The sequence below is a fragment of the Macaca nemestrina genome, chromosome 17 (assembly GCF_043159975.1).
Source record: "Macaca nemestrina isolate mMacNem1 chromosome 17, mMacNem.hap1, whole genome shotgun sequence".
Lineage (NCBI taxonomy): Eukaryota > Metazoa > Chordata > Mammalia > Primates > Cercopithecidae > Macaca > Macaca nemestrina.
The window spans coordinates 66279889-66302762 of record NC_092141.1 but is presented as its reverse complement, the minus strand read 5'-3'; the positions used below and the strand labels follow the sequence as shown (position 1 = coordinate 66302762).

Here is a 22874-nt window from a genome sequence, read left to right as displayed (position 1 = left end):
GGAGCCGACTTCACCTCTAAGTATTCAGGGAGGGGTCTGGCACTTCAACAGGCCCCACCAAGTCCTGGGCAGCAGCCCCAGTTTCTGGTGACCTTCGTGCAACTTTTGGGTTGTGCTTTGCTTTGTTTTCTTGTTTGTTTCTTCGTGGCAGGGTGGCCTTTCCCTGCTTCTGGGTGGGAACTGAGGGGAGGGAGGATGGTTTGCTCCCATCTCCACAGCTGTGTTTACACTTCCCTGTCAGGGACTGTCTGGGGCCCAGCCTTTCCTCAGTCCGCTGTGTCCCTTCTGAAAATTGCTATTTGATATCTCTGTGGGCATTACAAGGGAGGGGCACAACAGGCCAAGGGGTCACTGTCCGAAGGGGGCTGAGGTCGGAAGGCAAGAATACTAGTGCAGAGAGCTCTGTTTGAATTCTGAGAAGCATCATCTCCTTCCCTTTCTACCAGTGGCCTGAGGACCAGCAGGGGACGAAAGTACACTTAGAACTCCCAGAAGGACTAGAACATGTGACATGTCATTTCTAATCACGGGCTTGAACACAATCTTGCTTTGTGATGGGGATGTGAGTATACAGAGCAGAACAGTCTTCCCTAAGGCTTCGCTGGGCCCAGTGGTCAAAGATGTAGCATGTTAAAGCCAAGAAGATTATGCTAAAATATAAGCAAATTAAAAAGGATTTAAGAAAATGGTCAAGTAAATAATTCTCTTCTTCTCCAGGGAGCAAGTTGAGCTGGTATTAATCAGTATACTAGGGTTGCTGGACTCTGGGCCAAGCCCAGGAGAGTAGCTGCCAAGGCAAATCAGGCATCAGGTTTCAAAAATTAAACACATAATTTTATTTTTCTGCAATAGGGAACTTTCAGAAAAAGAACCAGCCCTATTAGGCTACTCAGCACACTTTGTCCAGTTTCTTTCAGCCCCAGAGGCCTCCAATTTAAAGCAAGATGAGCAACTGGAAGCCAGGAGTGACACAGTTATTCCCTTCTCCCATTAACTGCCTGGGGGTGGGGCTGGAAGGAGTGGGGCAGGGGTGATTATACTGTTTTTCAAAGGTCCAGTTGCTGACCACTTGCCAGAAGTTTTTCTACGAATTTACAGGACAAAGACCTGAAGGGTTGCAAAAGAAAAAGAATTATAGAGGAAGAGCTAGCTAAAGTTTGGCTGATAATGTCTCAGGAATTGTCAGCTAAGAAAGGGTCTGGTCTCAGGAAAAACTCTCCCATCACAATAAGTAGGAACCAACTGGCAAACAAATTTTCCTCCAAGAACCTCACGCTTATTGGTGATGTGGAAAGTTGTTTTTATTATTATTGTTGTTATTACTATTGAGACAGGTTCTCATTCTGTTGCCCAAGCTGGAGTGCAGTGGTGCAATCACGGCTCACTGCAGTATTGACTTCCCAGGTTCAGGCAAAGGGAACTTAGGTTAGGCTGTAGATCAGATTCTGATCTACAGCTTTGGCATAAATCCCTTCAACTTCCTTTCCACCTCAAAATATTTTTGTAACCATACTTTGTTGTGTCAAAATATCTTTGTATCTACTCTCTTGTTATGTGGCATCCTCTCCTAAGGCAGTGTTGTCCACTTCTGTGGCTTCAGTTACCATCAATATGTTGATGGTTTCCAGATCTCTCACTAATCTCTCTCCTGACATTCAGATCTTCTGAACAGCTCTCCTTAGCTAAAGCCACAGTCTTTCTCCCAACAATTATTAATGTTGTGCAGTGCCTCTCAAACTTCACTACACATTGTAATCACCTGGATGCTTTAAAAACTCTTGAAGCTCAGGCCATACCCTAGATCAATTAATCAGATTTTTGGGTGTGGGAGGTGGGCATCAGTAGTTATTAAAGCTCCTTGGCCTGGCGCGGTGGCTCACGCCTGTAATCCCAGCACTTTGGGCAGGCGGATCACCTGAGGTCGGGAGTTCAAGACCAGCCTAACCAACATGGAGAAACCTCGTCTCTACTAAAAATACAAAATTAGCCAGGCATGGTGGCGCATGCCTGTAATCTCAGCTACTCGGGCAGGCTGAGGCAGGAGAATTACTTGAACCCGGGAGGCGGAGGTTGCATGCGGTAAACTGAGATCGCGCCATTGCACTCCAGCCTGGGCAACAAGAGTGAAACTCCATCTCAAAAAATAAAAGCTCCTCAAGCTCCCCAAGTGTGAGCCAAGTTTCAGAACCAGTTATCTAGAAGGCAGCGGGAATAGAAAAGAATGCCAGTGTAAATTGCAAGTATAAAGGAATATTTTCCTTGATTTGGTAGTTAAATGGATAGGGGCAAGGGAAAAACAGCAAAGTCGAAGTTTTTATATGAAGAAAAGAACACTAAATCTGGATGGAATCCAGCAACCTGAGTTTAAGACCTGACAGAATTATTCATCTGTGTAAGGCAAGTCTTTTAACTCCTTTATGCCAGAATAACCTGATGTATAACCTGAAGTTGCTCTACATAATTCTTAGAGTTTTTATGAAGATTACTTGAAAAAATGAACATTACAAGCTTTTCCAATAAAACACTTTGAGACAAAATCAAAATCAAGATGGTATTATTTTGCATTTTAATTTTTAATTTTAAAAATTTATATTTTGAAATAATTTCAGATTTACTAGAGTTGCAAATATGATAGAGTTCCTATATGTCCATCAAACTTCCTCAATTACAATGATTAAAACCAGGAATAAGATTGATAAAATACTATGAACTAAAATAGAGATTTTATTCTAATTTCATCAAATTATCTCACTGGTGTTCTTTTTCTGGACCAGGATTCAATCCAGGATCACACATTACATTTAGTTGTCATATCTCCTCAGTCTACCAATCTGAGATGGTTCCTCACCCCTTGTCTTTCATGATCTTGACACTTGGAGATACTGGCCAGTTATTCTGTAGATTGTCTCTCATTTTGGATTTGTCTGATGTTTCCTCATAATTCAATTCAGTTTATGCAGGCTGGGCATGGTGGCTTATGCCTGTAATCCCAGCACTTTGGGAGGCCGAGGTGGGTGGATCACCTGAGTCAGGAGTTCGAGACCAGTCTGGACAACATGATGAAATCCCATCTCTACTAAAAATACAAAATTTGCCGGGTGTAGTGGTGCATGCCTGTAAATCCAGCTACTTGGGAGGCTAAGGCGGGAGAATCGCTTGAATCCAGGAGGCAGAGGTTGCAGTGAGCCGAGATTGCACCATTGCACTCCAGCCTAGGCACCAAGAGCGAAATTCCATCTCAAAACAAACAAACAAACAAAATACAAAAAAAAATCAGTTTACCCGTATTTGTCAAGAATGCCACAGAAGTGATTTTGTGCACTTCTCATCGCATCATGTTGAGAGGGACTTGGTAATACCTCTCAGCGGGGGGCAATGGCTCATGCCTGTAATCCCAGCACTTTGGGAAATCAAGGTGGGAGAACGGCTTGAACCCTGGAGTTCAAGATCAGCCTGGGCAACACAGCAAGACCCTGTCTCCTTAAAAAGAAGAGGGAGGCCGGGAGTGGTGGCTCATGCTGGCAATCTCAGCACTTTGGGATGCCGAGGCAGGCAGATCACCTGAGGTCAGGAGTTTGACAGCAGCCTGGCCAATACAGTGAAACCCCATCTCTACTAAAAATACAAAAATTAGCCAGGCGTGGTGGCACGAGCCTGTATTCCCAGCTACTCGGGAGGCTGAGGCGGGAGAATTGCTTGAGCCCGGGAGGCAGAGGTTGAAGTGAGCCTGAGGTGGGAGAATTGCTTGAGCCCCGGAGGCAGAGGTTGTAGTGAGCCGAGATCTCGCTACTGCACTCCAGCCTTCTGTCACGCCCCACCCCTACTCCCGCAAAAAAAAAAAAAAAAAAGAAGAAAACAATACCTCTCATGACTACTGATGTTAACTTTGATCACTTTGTTAAGGTGGTGTCTGCCAGATTCTTATCTGTAAATTTGCTATTTTTTACCTTTGTAACTAGTAGGTGTCTTGTGGGGATTTATTTTGATACAAGGCTACAATTTTGATTCCAAGTGACTAGAAGAACTATGGACAGAAATAGGGAGATTAGACATAAATAAAGGGCTTAGAGCCCATAGACCGGTGTCTGGGGAACTGGTAGGGGTGAAGCATCGGTATGAAGGTGCTCTGGGTTGGCTTCAAATGCTGAAGTGAGATGTGGCTTGCAACCAGCGCGTGAGGATGGCGCATCCGCTGAATAGGGTCTTCAGGAAAATATTAGTGGCTCTGCGAAGGTTTCCCCAGAGCCCTTGCCCTCCCCTGCCAGCGCCGCTTTGGGAGCCGTCGGGGCGGCTGCACCCGTCAGGACTCCTCAGTGCGGGTTTTTGGCGGCAAATGACCGACGTGCGACCGCGCGATACGGGTGGGTCAATGCGCACGCGCCGAAAGGAGGCGCGGGGCGGGGCGCGGCGCAGGGGTGGGGCCGCAGCGCGCATGCGTCCTAGCGGCGGGTCCCTGCGGCTCGGGATGGAGGGTGAGTGAGTAAACAAGCCTGGGCCGAGCGGTGGGGCCGGGCCTCCTCCCCTCGCCGCCCTGGGCCTGAGGGAGGGAGAGGCGGAGGGATCAGGGAATTGGAAGGAATTCGAGGGACACACTGCCTCTCTGGCCGGGGGTAGCAGGCGCCCCTTCTCATTCCGAGGGCTAGGGGAATGGGGGCGACGGGGCGAGGGAGCCCCAGGCGAGGACAGCGTCTGGGACTACGAGGGCTGTGTGCCCGGGAGGAGGAGCGGCGGGGGCGGGCTCGGGGACGGGGAATCCCGTTGGACGGCGGGGTGGGACGATGGGCGGGAGCCCCAGCGCCCAAAGGGCGCGGGTGGGCGGTGGCACCTGCGGGGGCCTTTAGCGAGGTGGACTCTGGGGACCTGGAGCTGTGCTTGGGGGGGGCTAGAGACCGGGGCTGATCTTGCGATGGCTTTCGGGGCTGTTGAGGAGGGGGTAGCAGTAAAAACAGGGCCGGGACTAGGGTGAGGTGAGTGAGTCAGGCTCCCAAGGCACAAAGTGTAAAGGAATACTGACTCAGGGTCGTGCAAATGCAGTGAGCGCCTCCTCACGTGCGTCCTGGGTGCCTCGGTCCCCTCGCCTGGGCCTGGCCCTGAGCAAGAATCTCCTTCACTCCAGACTTTTGGTTTCACGCCAATGATCGCTCACCCCCACCATTCTCCCGAGGATCAAATGATATAAATAAAAGTGCCTCGAAGCAAAGACAAGGTGTTGTATTTGGGACATGCCTGTTAGGAAATGTGGGACAAACTTTTATTTCAATAAAAAGTGACTACTGAGGAATTGTTTCTTGAGCAGGGAAGGGAAGGGATGCCTGAAGGATGTTAGTGCCCCCAGGGAATGTGAAGGAATATGGAGGGTGAAATGTAGGGTTGTAAATGGTGTAGCCCAGGCCGATAGGAACCTGACGCTTGGCAGGGGAGGATGTCAAAGAGCTCAGGCAGACTAGCAATTAGGGGTGTGCAAGGATGGCATTGAAAACGTGGGTCTCCTCCGCGTTTACTGCCATGCTGCCGTTGAATAGAAAAATTCCCACACTCAGTGTTTTTTAAGTTTAGGAAGCTGATATTGAAGGAGGTTTCTAGCCTGAGAGGTGCTAACCCTATTAGAGGTTTCTGTGAAAGCTTGTCTATTTTAAGTCTCGGAATCCCCAGATATGCCATTGATAAAAGAGATTACTTACATAGGAGAGAGTGTGTGTTAGGAGATAAGTACTTTAGGCTGGGCTCGGTAGCTCACATCTGAAATCCCAGCGTTCGGGAGGCCCAGGCAGGAGAATAGCTTGAGCCCAGGAGTTTGGGATCAGCCCAGGCAACAATAGTGAGACCTCATCTCTACAAACAAACAAACAAACAAAAAAAACTAGCCAGGTGTGGTGGGCTTCTCCTACAGTCCCAGCTCCCAGCTACTTGGGAGGCTGAAGCAGGAGTATTGCTTGAGACTGGGAGGTCAAGGTTACAGTGAGCTCTGATCCTGCCACTGCACTCCAGTCTGGGTGACAGCGCGTGAGACCCTGTCTCAAGGAAAAAAAAAAAAAAAAAAAAATGGGCGCAGTGGCTCATGCCTGTAATCCCAGCACTTTGGGAGGCTGAGGTGGATGGATCATTTGAGCCCAGGAGTTTGAGACCAGCCTGGGCAACATGGTGAAACTCCATCTCTACTAAAAATACAAAAATTAACCAGGTGTGGTGGCACACGCCTGTAGTCCCAGCTACTCGGGAGGGCTGAGGCATTAGAATCGCTTGAACCAGGCCGGGCGCGGTGGCTCACGCCTGTAATCCCAGCACTTTGGGAGGCCGAGGCGGGCGGATCACAAGGTCAGGAGATCGAGACCATCCTGGCTAACACTGTGAAACCCCGTCTCTACTAAAAATGCAAAAAATTAGCCGGGCGAGGTGGCGGGCGCCTGTAGTCCCAGCTACTCGGGAGGCTGAGGCAGGAGAATGGCGTGAACCCGGGAGGCGGAGCTTGCAGTGAGCCGAGATCGCGCCACTGCACTCCAGCCTGGGCGACTAAGCGAGACTCTGTCTCAAAAAAAAAAGAATCGCTTGAACCTGGGAAGTGGCAGTGAGCCGAGATGGCGCCACTGCACACCAGCCTGGGTAACAGAGTGAGACTCTGTCTCAAAAAAACAAAAAAGAGGCCAGGCACAGTGGCTCAGGCCTGTAATCCCAGCACTTTGGGAGGCCGAAGCAGGCGGATCACTTGAGGTTAGGAGTTCGAGAGCAGCCTGGGCAACATGACGAAACTCCTTCTCTACAAAAAAATATAAGAATTAGCTGAGTGTGCTGGTGGGTGCCTGTAATCCCAGCTATTCAGGGGGCTGAGGCACAAGAATTGCTTGAACCCGGGAGGTGGAGGTTGCAGTGAGCCAACATTGCACCACTGCACTCCAGCATGGGTGACAGAGAAAGATTCTGTCTCAAAAAAAAAAAAAAAAGGGAGAGAGAAGTATTTAAAAATGCACATACATAATAGGAGAAAGGACCATTTATAAAACGGTAATAATGCTATCATTGTCAAGGTTTATGCTTAGTGTTGTGTATCACAAACATAATGAGTCAACTCCAAAGGCAGGGATGTATGTTTTATTCAATGATGTACCCCAAACACCTAAAACAGTAACACATAGTAGACACTACTATTAAGTATAATAGTAGGTGCTCAACATATATTTGTGGAATAAATTGTGGGGAAATTTCTGGCACTGGGAGTCAGGTGATCTGGATGCTGGTGTTGTCAGTAACTGGCAGAGTACTTGTATGTCAATCGTGGAACTTGATGCTAAGGCCCAGCTTAAAATTCCTTAAAGTGTAAATGACTTCTTCATTAGTGCCCTCTGAAACAGCACTAGAGGCCGGGCTTGATGACTCACACCTATAATCCCAGCACTTTGGGAGGATGAGGCTGGTGGATCACCTGAGGTCGGGAGTTCAAAACCAGCCTGGCCAATATATGGTGAAACCCCATCTCTAAAATACAAAAAATTAGTCAGGCGTGGTAGCGGACACCTATAATCCTAGCTCTTGGGAGACTGAGGTGGGAGAATCGCTTGAACTCGGGAGTGGGAGGTTGCAGTGAGATCACGCCACTGCACTCCAGCCTGGACACAAAAGAGTGAGACTCCGTCTCAGGGAAAAAAAAAAAAAAAAAAGAGACAACACTAGAATGAGGCTGGAACTAAAAATGAAATTTTACTCCCAAGGAGACATTTGGGAGAAGGGAAAGATGAGAAAAATGTGGTCGGGCTTGTTACTTATATATTTGCCTTTGAATTATACCTTCAAACAACCGATTTCAGTCTAGACATGTGGCTCACGCCTGTAATCCCCGTACTTTGGGAGGCTAAGGTGGGCAGATCACTTGAGTTCAGGAGTTTGAGACCAGCTTGGGCAACATGACAAAACTCTGTCTCTACAAAAACATTACAAAAATTAGCTGGGCCTAGTGGTATGGGCCTGTAGTCTCAGCTACTCAGGAGGCTGAGTAGGGAGGATTGGTTGAACCCGGGAGGCAGAGGTTGCAGTGAGCCGAGATCAAGCCACTGCATTCCAGTCTGGGCAACAGAGCAAGACGCTGTCTCAAAATCAAAACAAAATAAGAAACCGATTCAGAATATTAATTTTGTCTATTTTTAATTCCTAGGATCTGAAACCTGGCTTCCTTACTCTATAGGCAACAGTTCCTTCCCTTTGATTTGCTCTTTATATGAAACATGTAACAATTCATGTCATTAAGTATATCTTTTTCTGGTCTTGGACTAAGTTTAAAAAGTTTCACTTTGGGTCCCCCACACTGTGGCTCACGCCTATAATCCCATCTCTTTGGGAGGAGGCCGAGGGATTGATCACTTGAAGCCAGGAGTTTGGGACCAGCCTGTCCAACACAGTGAAACCCCATTTCTACAATTAGCTGGGCCTGGTGGCACACACCTGTCATCCCAGCTACTTGGGAGGCTGAGGAACGAGAATCCCTTGAACCTGGGAGGCGGAGGTTGCAGTGAGCGGAGATGGCGTCACTGTACTCTAGCCTGGGCGACAGAGGGAGACCCTGTCTCAAAAAAAAAGTTTCCACTTTGTTCACTAGTAGCATCCCAGAAAAGATTTGAGGTAGCAACACTAAAAACACACTAATTCCATTTCTACATAGAATAAAATAAAGAGAAAAGGGAGAACAATGTGTGGAGAAAAGTGAAGATAATTAGATAAGTTGGGATTGAGGGGAAGGGTTAAAAGTTAAAAAAAAGAAAAATTGTGCTTCTCCATTCTGGAAAGTCCCTCGCTTTTCGTTTGTTTGTTTTCTGTCCAAACTGTGTACATATTAGATTCTTTCCTACTCTTTAGTCTATCGGTCAGTCATCAGTTGGGACTTGAGTACACTACACCCTAAAGTCATGAGTTACTTAATGGGTAGTTGGAGTTCAGTATCTTTAGTGTGTTTTATTCTCTAACTCACCTACCCTACTAATTTGATTCAAAATAGATGAAAAAGTCTTATTTTTATTGGACGGTATGAGCAGTCACTAAATGCAGTACAGTATTAAACTTTGGGCTGACATAGTACAGAACCAGTCAAGATAGTGCTCTGACCTGTTAGGAGATTTCTTTTACTCTTCCAAGTCAGCGTTCTGGCTGGGCACAGTGGCTCACATCTGTAATCTCAACACTTTGGGAGGCTGAGGCAGGGGGATTGCTTCAAGTCAGGAGTTCAAGGCCTGTCCGGGAAACACCGTAAGATCTTGTAGGCTGAGGCCAGGCGCAGTGGCTCACGCTTGTAATCCCAGCACTTTGGGAGGCCGAGGCAGGTGGATCACAAGGTCAGGAGATCGAGACCACGGTGAAACCCTGTCTCTACTAAAAATACAAAAATTAGCAGGGGCAGAGGTTGCAGAGAGCCGTTATTGCACCAATGCACTCCAGCCTGGTGACAGAGTGAGACACTGTCTCAAAAACAAACAAAGAGAAATAGGCCGGGCACGGTGGCTCACGCCTGTAATCCCAGCACTTTGGGAGGCGGAGATGGGTGGATCATGAGGTCAGGAGATCGAGACCATCCTGGCTAACACGGTGAAACCCCGTCTCTACTAAAAATACAAAAAAATTAGCTGGGCGTGGTGGTGGGCGCCTGTAGTCCCAGCACTCTGGAGGCTGAGGCGGGAGAATGGAGTGAACCCAAGAGGTGGAGCTTGCAGTGAGCCAAGATCGTGCCACTGCAATCCAGCCTGGGCAGCAGAGCGAGGTTCCGTCTCAAATAAATAAATAAATAAAAATAAAAAAATAAAAATCTATAGTGCCATCTGCCTCCAAAGTCTTACTTAGCCTTGCTGGTTAATAAAATTATTATTTAAGAGAAAGGAGCAAAGACACTGAATTTGCCCCTAAGACAAAGAAGCTATTTCTACAAAGGGACACCTTATGTAAATGAAAAAATTTAATAGTTTGGAACTTTTGTATTCTGATCTCAGTCTCTCTAAGTTTAAGAACATTGTTCCTTAAATTTTTTTTTTTTTTTTTTTTTTTTTGAGACGGAGTCTCACTTTGTCACCCAGGCTGGAGTGCAGTGGAGCCATCTCAGCTCACTGCAAGCTCTGTCTCCTGGGTTCACGCCATTCTTCTGCCTCAGCCTCCTGAGTAGCTGGGACTACAGGCACCCACCACCATGCCCAGCTAATTTTTTATATTTTTAGTAGAGACGGGGTTTCACCATGTTAACCAGGATGGTCTCAATCTCCTGACCTCGTGATCTGCCCTCCTCAGCCTCCCAAAGTGCTGGGATTACAGTCATGAGCCACGGTGCCCTGCTGTTCCTTAAATTTTTTATTGCCATACAATTTCAGTAATGTTTTCCCATTTCCACCTAGTGACAGACTACATTCTGGTTTTAGCCTTTGCAGCAAATTGAGATCCAGCTTTCTGGGGAAAGATTTCCACATTTTTATAGCCTTCTTTTCCTGTAGAGATATGACACGTAAATAAAGTGGTTCATATTTCCAATGATTAATCTTTTTAAAAAATAAACTGTTACTTTTTAGAATAGTTTGTTTTTTAAGAAAGAAAAAAAAAAGAATAGTTTGTTTGTTTTTGGTTTGTTCGAAACAGGATCTCACTCTGTCACCCAGGCTGGAGTGCAGTGGCGCAGTCACAACTTGCTTCTGCAGCCTTGATTGTGCAGCCTCAATCTGTCTTCTTACCCCAGCCTCCCTGGTAGCTGGGACTAGAAGCACACGCCGCCATGCCCAACTAATTTTTGTTTTTTTTTGTTTTTTGTTTTTTTTTGTAGAGATAGGATCTCACCATGTTGTTCAGGCTGGTCTCGAACAACGGGGCCCAAGAGATCCACCTGCCTCAGCCTCCGAAAGTGTTGGGATTTCAGGCACGAGTCACCACGCCTGCCCTAGAATAGTTTTAGATTTATTTTTAAAATTGTAGGCTGGGCACGGTGGCTCACGCCTGTAATCCCAGCACTTTGGGAGGCTGAGGCGGGTGGATCACCTGAGGTCAGGAGTTCAAGACCAGCCTAGGTAACATGGCGAAACCCCGTCTCTACTAAAAATGCAAAAATTAGCTTGGCACGGTGGCATGTGCCTGTAATCCCAGCTACTTGGAAGGCTGAGGCAGGGGAATCGCTTGAGCCCAGAAGGTGGAGGTTGCAGTGAGCCGAGATTGTGCCATTACACTCCAGCCTGGGCGACAGAGTGAGACTCTGTCTCAAAAAAAAAAAAAAAAATTGTAAAGCTAGTGTAGGGAGTTCCTGTAAATCCACATCCAGTTTCTGCTATTAATAACATCTTATATTAGTATACATGTAACATTTGTTACAGCTAATGAGCCACTATTGATTATATTATTATACTTATTCATTCCAAATTTACTTGAGTTAAAAAAAAAAAAAAAACAGGTGGAATTGCCTGCAGATTTTTAATAGTAAATGTCTAGAAAATACTGACTTGACCAAGACTTATTTTTTTAAGTCAGCTTTATTAAGGTAAAAATTTACATACAATAAATCCACCAACTTTATATAGTTCAGTGAGTTTTCATAAAAGTATATAGTCATGTAACCATCACCACCACTGAAGTCTAGGACATTTCATCATCCCAGGAAAGCTCCCTTGTGTTCCTTCCTATTTAATCTCTTACCCCACCTCAGCCCCTGGCAACCAGTGATCTGCTTTCTGTCACTAGATTTGCCCTTTCTAGATTTATTCTAGTAGAATACTTTTTTTTTTTTTTAATAGAGACAGGGTCTCCCTATGTTGCCCAGGCTGGTCTCGAACTCCTGGGCTCAAGGGATCCTCATGCCTCAGCCTCCCAAAGTGTTGGGATTACAGATGTGAAGCCACGGCAACTGGCCAGTAGAACATCTTAAGTGGAATCATGTGCAGTTACTTGTGTCTTATTTTTTTCACTTAGCATAGTGCTTTTATTTTATTTTATTAGTATTAGTATTGAGACAGATTATTAGTATTATTAGTATTACTATTATTAGCATTAGTATTAGTATTATTAGTATTATTATTGAGACAGAGTCTCGCTCTGTTACCCAGGCTGGAGCACAGTGGCACGTTGTCAGATCACTGCAGTCTCCACCTCCCTGCAATCTCTTCCCCACTAGGTTCAAGTGATTCTCCTGCCTCAGCCTCCAAGCAGCTGTGATTACAGGTGCACGCCACCATGCCCGGCTAATTTTTGAATTTTTGTAGAGATGGGGCTTGACCATGTTAGCCAGGCTGGTCTCAAACTCCTGACCTCAAGTGATCTGCCTGCCTCGGCCTCCCAAAGTGCTGGGATTACAGGCGTGAGCCACTGCGCTCGACCAGCATAGTCTTTTAATGGTTTTGAGATGTGGTGTGAATGTATAGAAACTATTCATGGCTTTTTATTGCTGAGTAGTATTCTATTGTGTGTGTGTGTGTGTGTGTGTGTGTATACATATATCTAAGAAAGATGAGAGGCTGGGCGCCGTGGCTCAGGCCTGTAATCCCAGCACTTTGGGAGGCTGAGATGGGTGGATCACCTGAGGTCAGAAGTTCGAGACCAGCCTGGCCAACATGGTGAAACCTCGTCTCTACTTAAAATACAAAAAATTAGCTGGGTGTGGTGGTACGCACCTGTAATCCCACGTACTCAGGAGGCTGAGCCAGGAGAATCGCTTGAACCCGGGAGGTGGAGGTTGCATTGAGCTGAGATTGCACCATTGCACTCCCCAGACTGGGAGATAAGAGCGAGACTTCATCTCAAAAAAAAAAAAAAGAAAGAAAGATGAGAATACTGTTTGAAACAGACAGATATGATTAAAGTAAACACCTGAAACACAGCCATAGGACGAGTTTTCACAGCAGCTGGACCCTAACTAACAATTATCATATCAAAGTTTAAAAAAAGTGAACAAATAAAAAACTTAGCATTTACTAGAACAGGCAGATTTGGCGAGATAGATTCATTCATGTTGGGCAAAGGAATTTTTTTTATAGATAAATATATATATACACACACACACACGCACACACAACATTTTGTGTCCATTAGCAAATCCATTGATATGTGTGTTGTTTTCACTTTTGGCTATTATAAATAAATATGAACATTTGTGTACAGATCTTTGTGGGGACATACGTTTTCAATTCTCTTGGATAAATAATTAGAAATTGTATGCCAGGTTCTGTGGTAAGTATATATTCAGCTTTAGTTTTGAAAAACTGGCAAACTGTCTTCCACAGTGGCTATACCACTTTGAATTCCTACCAGCAGCGTATGAGGATTCCAGTTGCTTCACGTCCTTACCAACAAGTGGTATTAGCAGTCTTTTTTTATTTTAGCCATGGTAATGGTGTTTAATAGTATCTCATTGTAATTTTCATCTGCATTTCCCTAATGACTAATGATATGGAGCAACTTTTTGTGTGCTCATTTGCCATTCCTGTATCTTTTCTGGTGAAATAACTGTTCAAATTTCTACTCACTATTTTTTTTGTTTTTGAAATGGAGTCTTGCTCTGTGTCCCAGGCTAGAGTGCAGTGGCACGATTTCAGCTCACTGCAACCTCCACCTCCTGGGTTTAAGCAATTCTCCTCCTCAGCTTCCTGAGTAGCTGGGATTGCAGACACACGCCACCACGCCTGGCTAATTTTTGTATTTTTAGTAGAGACAGGGTTTCACAGTGTTGGTCAGGCTGGTCTCGAACTCTTGACCTTGTAATCTACCTGCCTCGGCCTCCCAAAGTGCTGGGATTAGAGGTGTGAGCCACTGCATCTGGCCTTCTACTCACTTTTTATCGGTGATTTATCTTATTATTGAGCTATAGGACTTGCTTATATAAATAATTATTTTTTAATTTCTTGATCAAAACAGCATATGTTTTGGAGTTTATCTTCAATGTGTAGATGAACATAACGAAAGGCTCTTAAGTACTAGCTAAGTACCTAACTGGAATATAAGTGCTGTTTTGCATGTGTAAGTAACTAAAGAATAGATCTAGTAGAAATATAAAGTATTTTTTGTGTGCCACTCCCGTTGCCCAACATGAATGAATCCATCTCTCCAAATCTGCCTGTTCTAGTGAATGCTAAGTTTTTTATTTGTTCACTTTTTTTTAACTTTGATAGGATAATTGTTGGTTAGGGTCCAGCTGCTGTGAAAACTCATCTTATGGCTGTGTTTCAGGTGTTTATTTTAGTCATATCTGTCTGTTTCAAACAGTATTCTCATCTTTCTTAGACACTTTGTGAGGACTGACCAACTGCCAAATAAACTTTTAGAGACATTGAAGACCCATTGAAAAGCCACGTAAGATAAATATTCGCTTATGGACACATGAGAGTCAAATATCACTCTAATTGTAAAAGGAGGAAGTGTGGCTTACTTTATATTGTAATTCGTTAAATCTTAATGGTATTTTCATGTATATGTGTGTATTCCTCTGGCCAAATAAAACAGTTGAGTAAAATTAGAAATGGTGCCATTAATTATTGGATTATGATGATATATTTACTGTCATCTCTTGACAGACTATAGGAGATCACATTTTAGCTATAGGTCTTTTCTTTAATTAAAAACAAATGTATTCTTTATTTTTTTATGAGACAGAGTCTCACTCTGTCACCCAAGCTGGAGTTGGCAAGATCTTGGCTCAATGAAGTGAGTCCCTGCTTCCCAGGTTCAAGCAATTCTCTTGCCTCAGCCTCCCAAGTAGGTGTGTGCCAACATGGCTCGCTAAATTTTGTATTTTTAGTAGAGTCAGGGTTTCACCATGTTGGCCAGGCTGGTCTCGAACTCCTGGCCTCAAGTGATCCACCCGCCTCAGCCTCTCAAAGTGTTGGGATTATAGGCGTGAGCCACTGCAGCCAGCCAGACAAGACAGCAGCTGTAGATTATGTTCCATTCCGTTACTTAATCTTCTTTTTTCTTTTCTTTCCCTCCCTGCCTTTCTGTTTCCCTCCCTCCCTCCCTCCCTCCCTTCTTCCTTTCTTCTTTTCTTTTCTCTTCTTTTTTTGAGACCAAGTCTCACTCTGTCACCCAGGCTGGAGTGCAGTGGCACGATCTCAGCTCTTTGCAACCTCTGCCTCCCAGGTTCAAGTGATTCTCCTGCTTCAGCCTCCCAAGTAGCTGGAATTACAGGCATCCACCATCACACCTGGCTAATTTTTGTACATTTAGTAGAGACGGTGTTTCACCATGTTGGCCAGGCTGGTTTCGAACTCCTGACCTCATGTGATCCGCCTACCTCGGCCTCCCAAAGTGCTGGGATTACAGGTGTGAGCCACTGCGCCCGGCTCTTCCTTCTTTCTTTCCTTACTTTTTTTTTTTTTTTGACAAGGCCTCACTCTGTCACCCAGGCTGGAGTATAGTGGCACGATCATGGCTCACTGCAGCCTCTATCTCCCCATGCTCAGGTGATTCTCCCAACTCAGCCTCCTGAGTAGCTGGGACTGACTGCAGGCACAGGCTACCAAGCCCGGGTAATTTTTGTAATTTTTTTTTGTAGAGACTGGGTTTTGGCATGTTGCCCCAGCTGGAAATCTTCATTTTCAAATACATGGAGAAACCTAAGCTCACTATTTCAAAAAGCAAAATAGGAAAAAAGGAAAATGAATGCCAAAAAGGAACGGAAGAGGGATTGCAATTTAAAACCATTGTTTTGGCCGGGCGCGGTGGCTCATGCCTGTAATACCAGCACTTTGGGAGGCTGAGGCGGGCGAATCACTTGAGGCCAGGAGTTTCAGATCACGCTGGCCAACATGGTGAAACCTTGTGTCTACTAAAAATACAAAAATTGGCCGGGCATGGTGATGTAATGTCAGCTACTCAGGAGACTGAGGCACGAGAATCGTTTGAACCTGGGAAGTGGAGGCTGCAGTGAACTGAGATCGTGCCACTATACTCCAGCTTGGGTGACACAGCGAGACTCCGTCTCAAAAAAAAAAAATCCATGTGCGTGAGATATTATAATCATGAGCTTATTGTGGTATATGTGTGGTAATGGGTTAAATTTTGCTGTTTTCTTGTCCATGCTGATGACTTTTTTGTCTTTTTTTTGAGATGGAGTCTCACTCTGTCACCAGGCTGGAGTGCAGTGGCGCTGTCTCGGTTCACTGCAACCTCCACCTCCTGGGTTCAATCAATTCTCCTGCCTCAGCCTCCCAAGTAACTGGGAATACAGGCACCCGCCACCATGCCTAGCTAATTTTTTGTATTTTCAGTAGAGACGAGGTTTCACTATGCTGGCCAGGCTGGTCTCAATCTCTTGACCTCGTGATCCGCCTGCCTCAACCTTCCAAAGTGCTGAGATTACAGATGTCAGCCGCCCGGCCTTTTTTTTTTTTTTTTTTTTTGAGATAGAGTCTCACTTTGTCACCCAGGCTGGAGTGCACTGGTGCTATCTCAGCGCACCGTAAGCTCCACCTCCCGGGTTCACACCTTTCTCCTGCCTCAGCCTCCCCAGTAGCTGGGACCACAGGCGTCTGCCACCATGCCGGGCTAATTTTTTGTAGTTTTAGAAGAGACGGGGTTTCACCATGTTAGCCAGGATGGTCTGGATCTCCTGACCTTGTGATCTGCCCGCCTTGGCCTCCCAAAGTGCTGGCTGAGATGACAGGCATGAGCACCCAGATTTTTTTTTTTTTTTTTTTTTTTTTGAGACAGTTTTGCTCTTGTTGCCCAAGCTGAAGTACAGTGGCGCAATCTCGGCTCACTGCAACCTCCGCCTCCCAGGTTCAAGTGATTCTCCTGCCTCAGCCTTCCAAGTAGCTGGGACTACAGGCATGCACCACCACACCTGGCTAATTTCTTCTTTTTTTTTTTTTGAGACAGAATCTCGCTCTGTCACCCAGGCTGGAGAGCAGTGGCATGATCTCAGCTCACTCTAGCCTCTGCCTCCCAGGTTCAAGTGATTCTCTTGCCTCAGCCTCCCAAGTAGCTGGGATTACAAACATGCACCACCATGCCCAGCTAATTTTTGTATTTTTAGCAGAGACGGGGTTTCATCATGTTGGCCCGGCTGGTCTTGAACTCCTGACCTCAGATGATCCACCTGCCTTGGCCTCCCAAAGTGCTGCGATTCCAGGTGTGAGCCACCGTGCCTCTACTAAATTTTTGTATTTAGTAGAGACAGGGTTTCACAATGTTGGTCAGGATGGTCTCGAACTCCTGACCTCAGGTGATCCACCCGCCTTGGCCTCCGAAAGTGTTGGGATTACAGGTGTGAGCCACCGCGCCCACACGATTTCTTTTTTTTTTTTTTGGAGATACAGACTATTGTTCTGTTGCCCAGGCTGGATTTCAGTGGCACAATCATAGCTCACTTTAGTCTTGAACTCCTGGGCTCATGTGATTCTCCTACCTCAGCTGGGACTACAAGCATCTGCCACTATAGCCAGTTTATTTTCTATTAATGTATTTATTTATTTGTTTTTTGAGAACGAGTTTCGCTCTCGTTGCCCAGGCTGGAGTGCAATGGTGCAATCTTGGCTCATCACAACTTCTACCTCCCGGGTTCAAGCAATTCTCCTGCCTCAGCCTCCAGAGTAGCTGGGATTATAGGCATGCACCACCACGCCCGGCTAATTTTGTATTTTTAGTAGAGACAGGGTTTCTCCGTGTTGGTCAGGCCGGTCTCGAACTCGCAACCTCAGGTGATCCGCCCGCCTCAGCCTTTCTTAGAGTCCCAAAGTGTTGGAATTATAGGCACGAGCTGCTGCACGTGGCCTGATCATTTCTTTTTGTTTTTCTTTTTTTTGAGACAGAGTCTCACTCTGTTGCGCAGGCTGGAGTACAGGGGCGCAATCTCAGTAGCTCACTCTAGCCTTGATCTCCTGGGCTCAAGTGATCCTCCCGCCTAAGCTTCTTGAGTAGCCCAAACTACAGGCACGCACCACCATGCCCGGATGATGTTTTTTATTTTTAATAGAGATGAGGTCTCACTATGTTACCCAGGCTTGTATCAAACTCCTGAGCCCAGGCTATCCTCTTAGCTTGGCCTCCCAAAGTGCTGGGATTACAGATGTAAGCCACTGCACCCAGCCTCTTTTCCTTTAAACAATGACAAAAACAATAGCAAAAGAAAACTTTGAAAAATAGAGAGAGGATCTGACCGTGTTGGCCAAGCTAATCTCAAACTCCTGGCCTCTTAGCAACCCTCCCACCTCGGCCTCCCAAAGCCAGGCATGATGGTGGGCGTCTGTAATCCCAGCTACTCAGGAGGCTGAGGCAGGAGAATGGCGTAAACCCGGGAGGCGGAGCTTGCAGTGAGCTGAGATCCGGCCACTGCACTCCAGCCTGGGTGACAGAGTGAGACTCAGTCTCAAAAAAAAAAGAAAAATATAATTTAATAAAGTAAAGGGCCTCTTCCCAAATGGCATCAAGTATTATAGAGACCTGTCTTAGACATACAAAAATAGTAGGAGAAACCTTGAAGTCTTCCTGATTCTGGGGGAAAATCCTACCGAGGGTTTCAGGGTCTAACTTGCCGCACTAACTTAATAGAACCACTGTCTGTTCTCTTTTGAAAAGCTGGACATCTGTTCTGCTGTTGTGTCTTGCCATTCTCCTGAAGAACAGAGGCACACCGTAATACCCAACACTTCCCCTTGCATTCTATGAGGTAGGTAAAGTATATTATAATACATACTTCTTTAAAACGTTGAATCTTAATTCAAATACCAAAAAAGGGAGGATTTGCATTGCTATTTCCATATGTCTTGCTGCTGACTTGGAGATGAGATTATACTGCTGTCATATCCTACTTTTACTGCTAGGCATGTGGTAGATTTAGACAATTTGGCAGTATGGTTTTGTAACATAGGTGGGTCTTTCCATGAAACCCTTGGATGCAAACTTGGTTCTTGCTGACCACTTCTCTTACTCAAAGTAAAGAGAAGACTTACATATCTTGAAGTAATCCAAGTTCCTAGTAACTGTGGGAGAACTTCTTGAGTGGTAAATTAAAAACAAGATACCACAGGAGGACAGAGGCTAAGCTTTTTGATAATTGGACCAGAAATTGCTAATGTGAAATGTTGTTGTTTTTTTGTTTGTTTTTGTTTTTGTTTTTGTTTTTGCTTTGAGATGAAGTCTTGCTCTGTTGCCCAGGCTGGAGTGCAGTGGTGCGATCTCGGCTCACTGCAACCTCTGCCTCCCAGGTTCAAGCCATTCTCCTGCCTCAGCCTCCTGAGTAGCTGGGATTACAGGCGTGTGCCACCACACCCGGCTAATTTTTGTATTTTTAGTAGAGACAGGGTTTCAGCATGTTGGCCAGGCTGGTCTTGAACTCCTGACCTTGTGATCCACCCGCCTTGGCCTCCCAAAGTGCTGGGATTACAGGCATGAACCACCACACCAGGCCATTTTTTTTGCGGGGGGATGGAGTCTTACTTTGTCACCCAGGCTGGAGTGCAGTTGCGCGATCTTGGCTCACTGCAACTTCTGCCTCCCAGGTTCAAGCAATTCTCATGTCTCAGCTTCCCACGTAGCTGGGATTACAGGCACAAGCCACCATGCCTGGCTAATTTTTTTGTTGTTGTTTTGTTTTGTTTTGTTTTGTATTTTTAGTAGAGATGGGGTTTCGCTATGTTAGCCAGGCTGGTCTCGAACTCCTGACCTCAGAAGATCTGCCCACCTTGGCCTCCCAAAGTGCTGGGATTACAGGCATGAGCCACCATGCCTGGACTTGTTTTTTGTTTTTTGTTTTTTTTTTTGCTTTTTGAGACAAGGTCTCTCACTGTCACCCAGGCTGAAGTGCAGTGGCGTGGTCACGGCTCACTGCAGCCTTGACCTCCTGGGCTCAAGCAGTCCTCCCACATCAGCCTCCTACGTAGCTGGGACTACAGGCACTCGCCAGCACACCTGGCTAATTTTTGTATTTTCTGTTTCACCATGTTGCCCAAGGTGATCTCAAATGCCTGGGCTCAAGTAGTGCTCCCACCTCGGCCTCCTAAAGTGTTGGGATTACAGGCATGAGCCACTGCCTCTTTTTTTTAAATTGAAACTTTTTGTTGAACTCACACATTTGGGTTCTTTAAATTTATGTTTTTATGAGTAAATTTAATGGGAATGAAAGCATAATTGATTTTTTTTTTTTTTTGTATTTGAGGAGTGCTTCATTTCCAGGCGATAAAATGCTAATTCTCATCTCTGTCTCTCTTAGATTACAGCAAGATGGAAATACCAAATCCCCCTACCTCCAAATGTATCACTTACTGGAAAAGAAAAGTGAAATCTGAATATATGCGACTTCGACAACTTAAACGGCTTCAGGCAAATATGGGTGCAAAGGTAAAAAAATAATTCCCAAGTGAAAGTTTATGTATTTCAATATACTGATCCAATGTAAAGGGATTGGAATTTTTTTTTAACTTTCGTTTTGAAATCTTAACAGGGCCAGGCGCAGTGGCTCACACCTGTAATCTCAGCACTTTGGGAGGCTGAGGCAGGTGGATCACCTGAGGTCAGGACTTCGAGACCAGCCTGTCCTACCTGATGAAACCCCATCTCTACTAAAAGTACAAAAATTAGCCAGGCGTGGTGTCGTGCGCCTGTAATCCCAGCTACTCGGGAGACTGAGGCAGGAGAATTGCTTGAACCCAGGAGGTGGAGGTTGCAGTGAGCCGAGATGGTGCCACTGCACTCCTGCCTGGGTGACAGAGCAAGACTCCATCTCAAAAAAAAAAAAAACAAAAGGCCAGGCACGGTGACTCATGCCTATAATTCCAGCACTTTGGGAGGCTGTCGGGCAGATCGCTTGAGGCCAGGAGTTTGAAACCAGCCTGGCCAACATGGTGAAACACCGTCTCTACCGAAAATACAAAAATTAGCCAGGTGTGGTGGTCTGTGCCTATAATCTCAGCTACTTGGGAGGCCGAGGTAGGAGAATCGCTTGAACCTAGGAGGCGGAGGTTGTGGTGAGCTGAGATCACACTACTACAATCCAGCCTGGGCGACAACAGAGCAAGACTCCCTCTCAAAAAAAAATAATGTATTTATTAATCAGTTAAGTAACAATGTATCTTTTTTTTTTTTTTTTTTTTTTTTTTTTTGAGATGGAGTCTCGCTCTGTCGCCCAGGCTGGAGTGCAGTGGCTGGATCTCAGCTCACTGCAAGCTCCGCCTCCTGGGTTTACACCATTCTCCTGCCTCAGCTTCCTGAGTAGCTGGGACTACAGGTGCCCACCACCTCGCCCGGCTAGTTTTTTGTATTTTTTTAGTAGAGACAGGGTTTCACTGGGTTAGCCAGGATGGTCTCGACCTCCTGACCTCGTGATCCGCCTGTCTCGGCCTCCCAAAGTGCTGGGATTACAGGCTTGCGCCACCGCACCCGGCCTAGTAACAATATATCTTAATCTTTTCCATGGCTTTGCTAGGCTTTGTATGTGGCAAATTTTGCAAAGGTTCAAGAAAAAACCCAGATCCTCAATGAAGAATGGAAGAAGCTTCGTGTCCAACCTGTTCAGTCGATGAAGCCTGTGAGTGGACACCCTTTTCTCAAAAAGGTACTTTTGGGAGTTTAAGCTCAGTCTTCCTCGGGCTTAAAGCTTTTTCCTATATTTGTGACTCTTTAGAGAGTGAATAAGTAAGACAAGGTATAGTGGCTCACACAAGTATTCCCAGCTATTTGGGAGGCTGAGGTGGGAAGATCGCTTGAGGTGAGGAATTTGAGACCAGCCTGGGCAACATAGACTGTGTCTCTAAAATTTTTTTAAGAAAATTAGCGAGACGTGGTGGTGCACACCTGTAGTCCCAGCTACTTGGGAGGCTGACGTGGAAGGATTGCTTGAGCCCAGAAGTTCAAGGCTGAAATAAACTATGATTTCACCACAACACTCCAGTCTGGGTGACAGAGAAAGACCCTATGTCTAAAAAAACAAAAAGGAAAGAAAGGAAATAAATAAATAAATAAGGTTAAGGTTAATAGATACAGTTATTTTAGTCAACTTTGAATTATTAAGATAGTAAATCTGTAGCTTCAAGAATAATCTTGGGGGCCGGGCACAGTGGCTCACACCTGTAATCTCAGCACTTTGGGAGGCTGAGGGAGATGGATCCACTTGAGGCCAGCAGTTCAAGACCAACCTGGCCAACATAGCAAAACACCGTCTCTACTAAAAATACAAAAGTTAACTGAGTGTGGTGGTGCATGCCTATAATCCCAGCTATTTGGGAGGCTGAGGCCTGAGAACCTCTTGAACCTAGGAGGCAGAAGTTGCAGTGAGCCAAGATCACGTCACTGCACTCCAGCCTGGGTGAAAGACTGAGACTGTCTCTCAAAAAAAAAATAAATAATAAATAAATAAAAGAATGTTCTAGTTAAGAAACTTTGGCAGGACGCGGTGGCTCACCCTGTAATCCCAGCACTTTGGGAGGCCAAGGCGGGTGGATCACCTGAGGTCAGGCGTTTGAGACCAGGCTGGCCAACCTGGTGAAACCCCATCTCTACTAATAGTACAAAAAAATTAGCCAGGCATCGTGGCGCACTTCTGTAATCCTAGCTACTAGGGATGCTGAGGCAGGAGAATCGCTCGAACCTGGGAGGTGGAGGTTGCAGTGAGCTGAGATGGCACCATCGCACTCCAGCCTGGGCAACAAGAGCAAAACACCATCTCCAAAAAAAAGAAACTTTATGAAAATAAATTATTATAATTATTATTATTTAGAGAGAAGATCTCACTGTGTCACCCAGACTGGAGTGCAGTGTCATTATCATAGCTCACTGTAACCTCCAACACCTGGGAAATAGATAATATTTTTCAAATATAAAAAGTAAATATTATCCAGGCATGGTAGTATATGCCTATAATCCCAGCTACTTGGGAGGCTGAGGTGGGAGAATCACTTGAACCCAAGAGTTCAAAGCTGCAGTGAGCTATGATCTCCAGCCTGGGTGACAGA

General features: G+C 45.6%; 1 protein-coding gene across 2 annotated transcripts in view; it reads left to right on the top strand.

Annotated features, from left to right (window-relative positions):
* The first annotated feature begins 4419 nt into the window (after window positions 1-4419).
* The window catches only part of LOC105472105 (enhancer of zeste 1 polycomb repressive complex 2 subunit), a 44922-nt gene continuing 26467 nt past the window's right edge, over window positions 4420-22874 (top strand). For both annotated transcript variants that reach the window (XM_071083182.1, XM_071083181.1), the window contains exons 1-4: window positions 4420-4472; window positions 18505-18595; window positions 20138-20265; window positions 21350-21478. In XM_071083182.1, coding sequence (XP_070939283.1) covers window positions 20149-20265; window positions 21350-21478 — 246 coding nt within the window. In that variant the 5' untranslated portion in view covers window positions 4420-4472; window positions 18505-18595; window positions 20138-20148. The remainder of the gene's footprint in view (window positions 4473-18504; window positions 18596-20137; window positions 20266-21349; window positions 21479-22874) is intronic.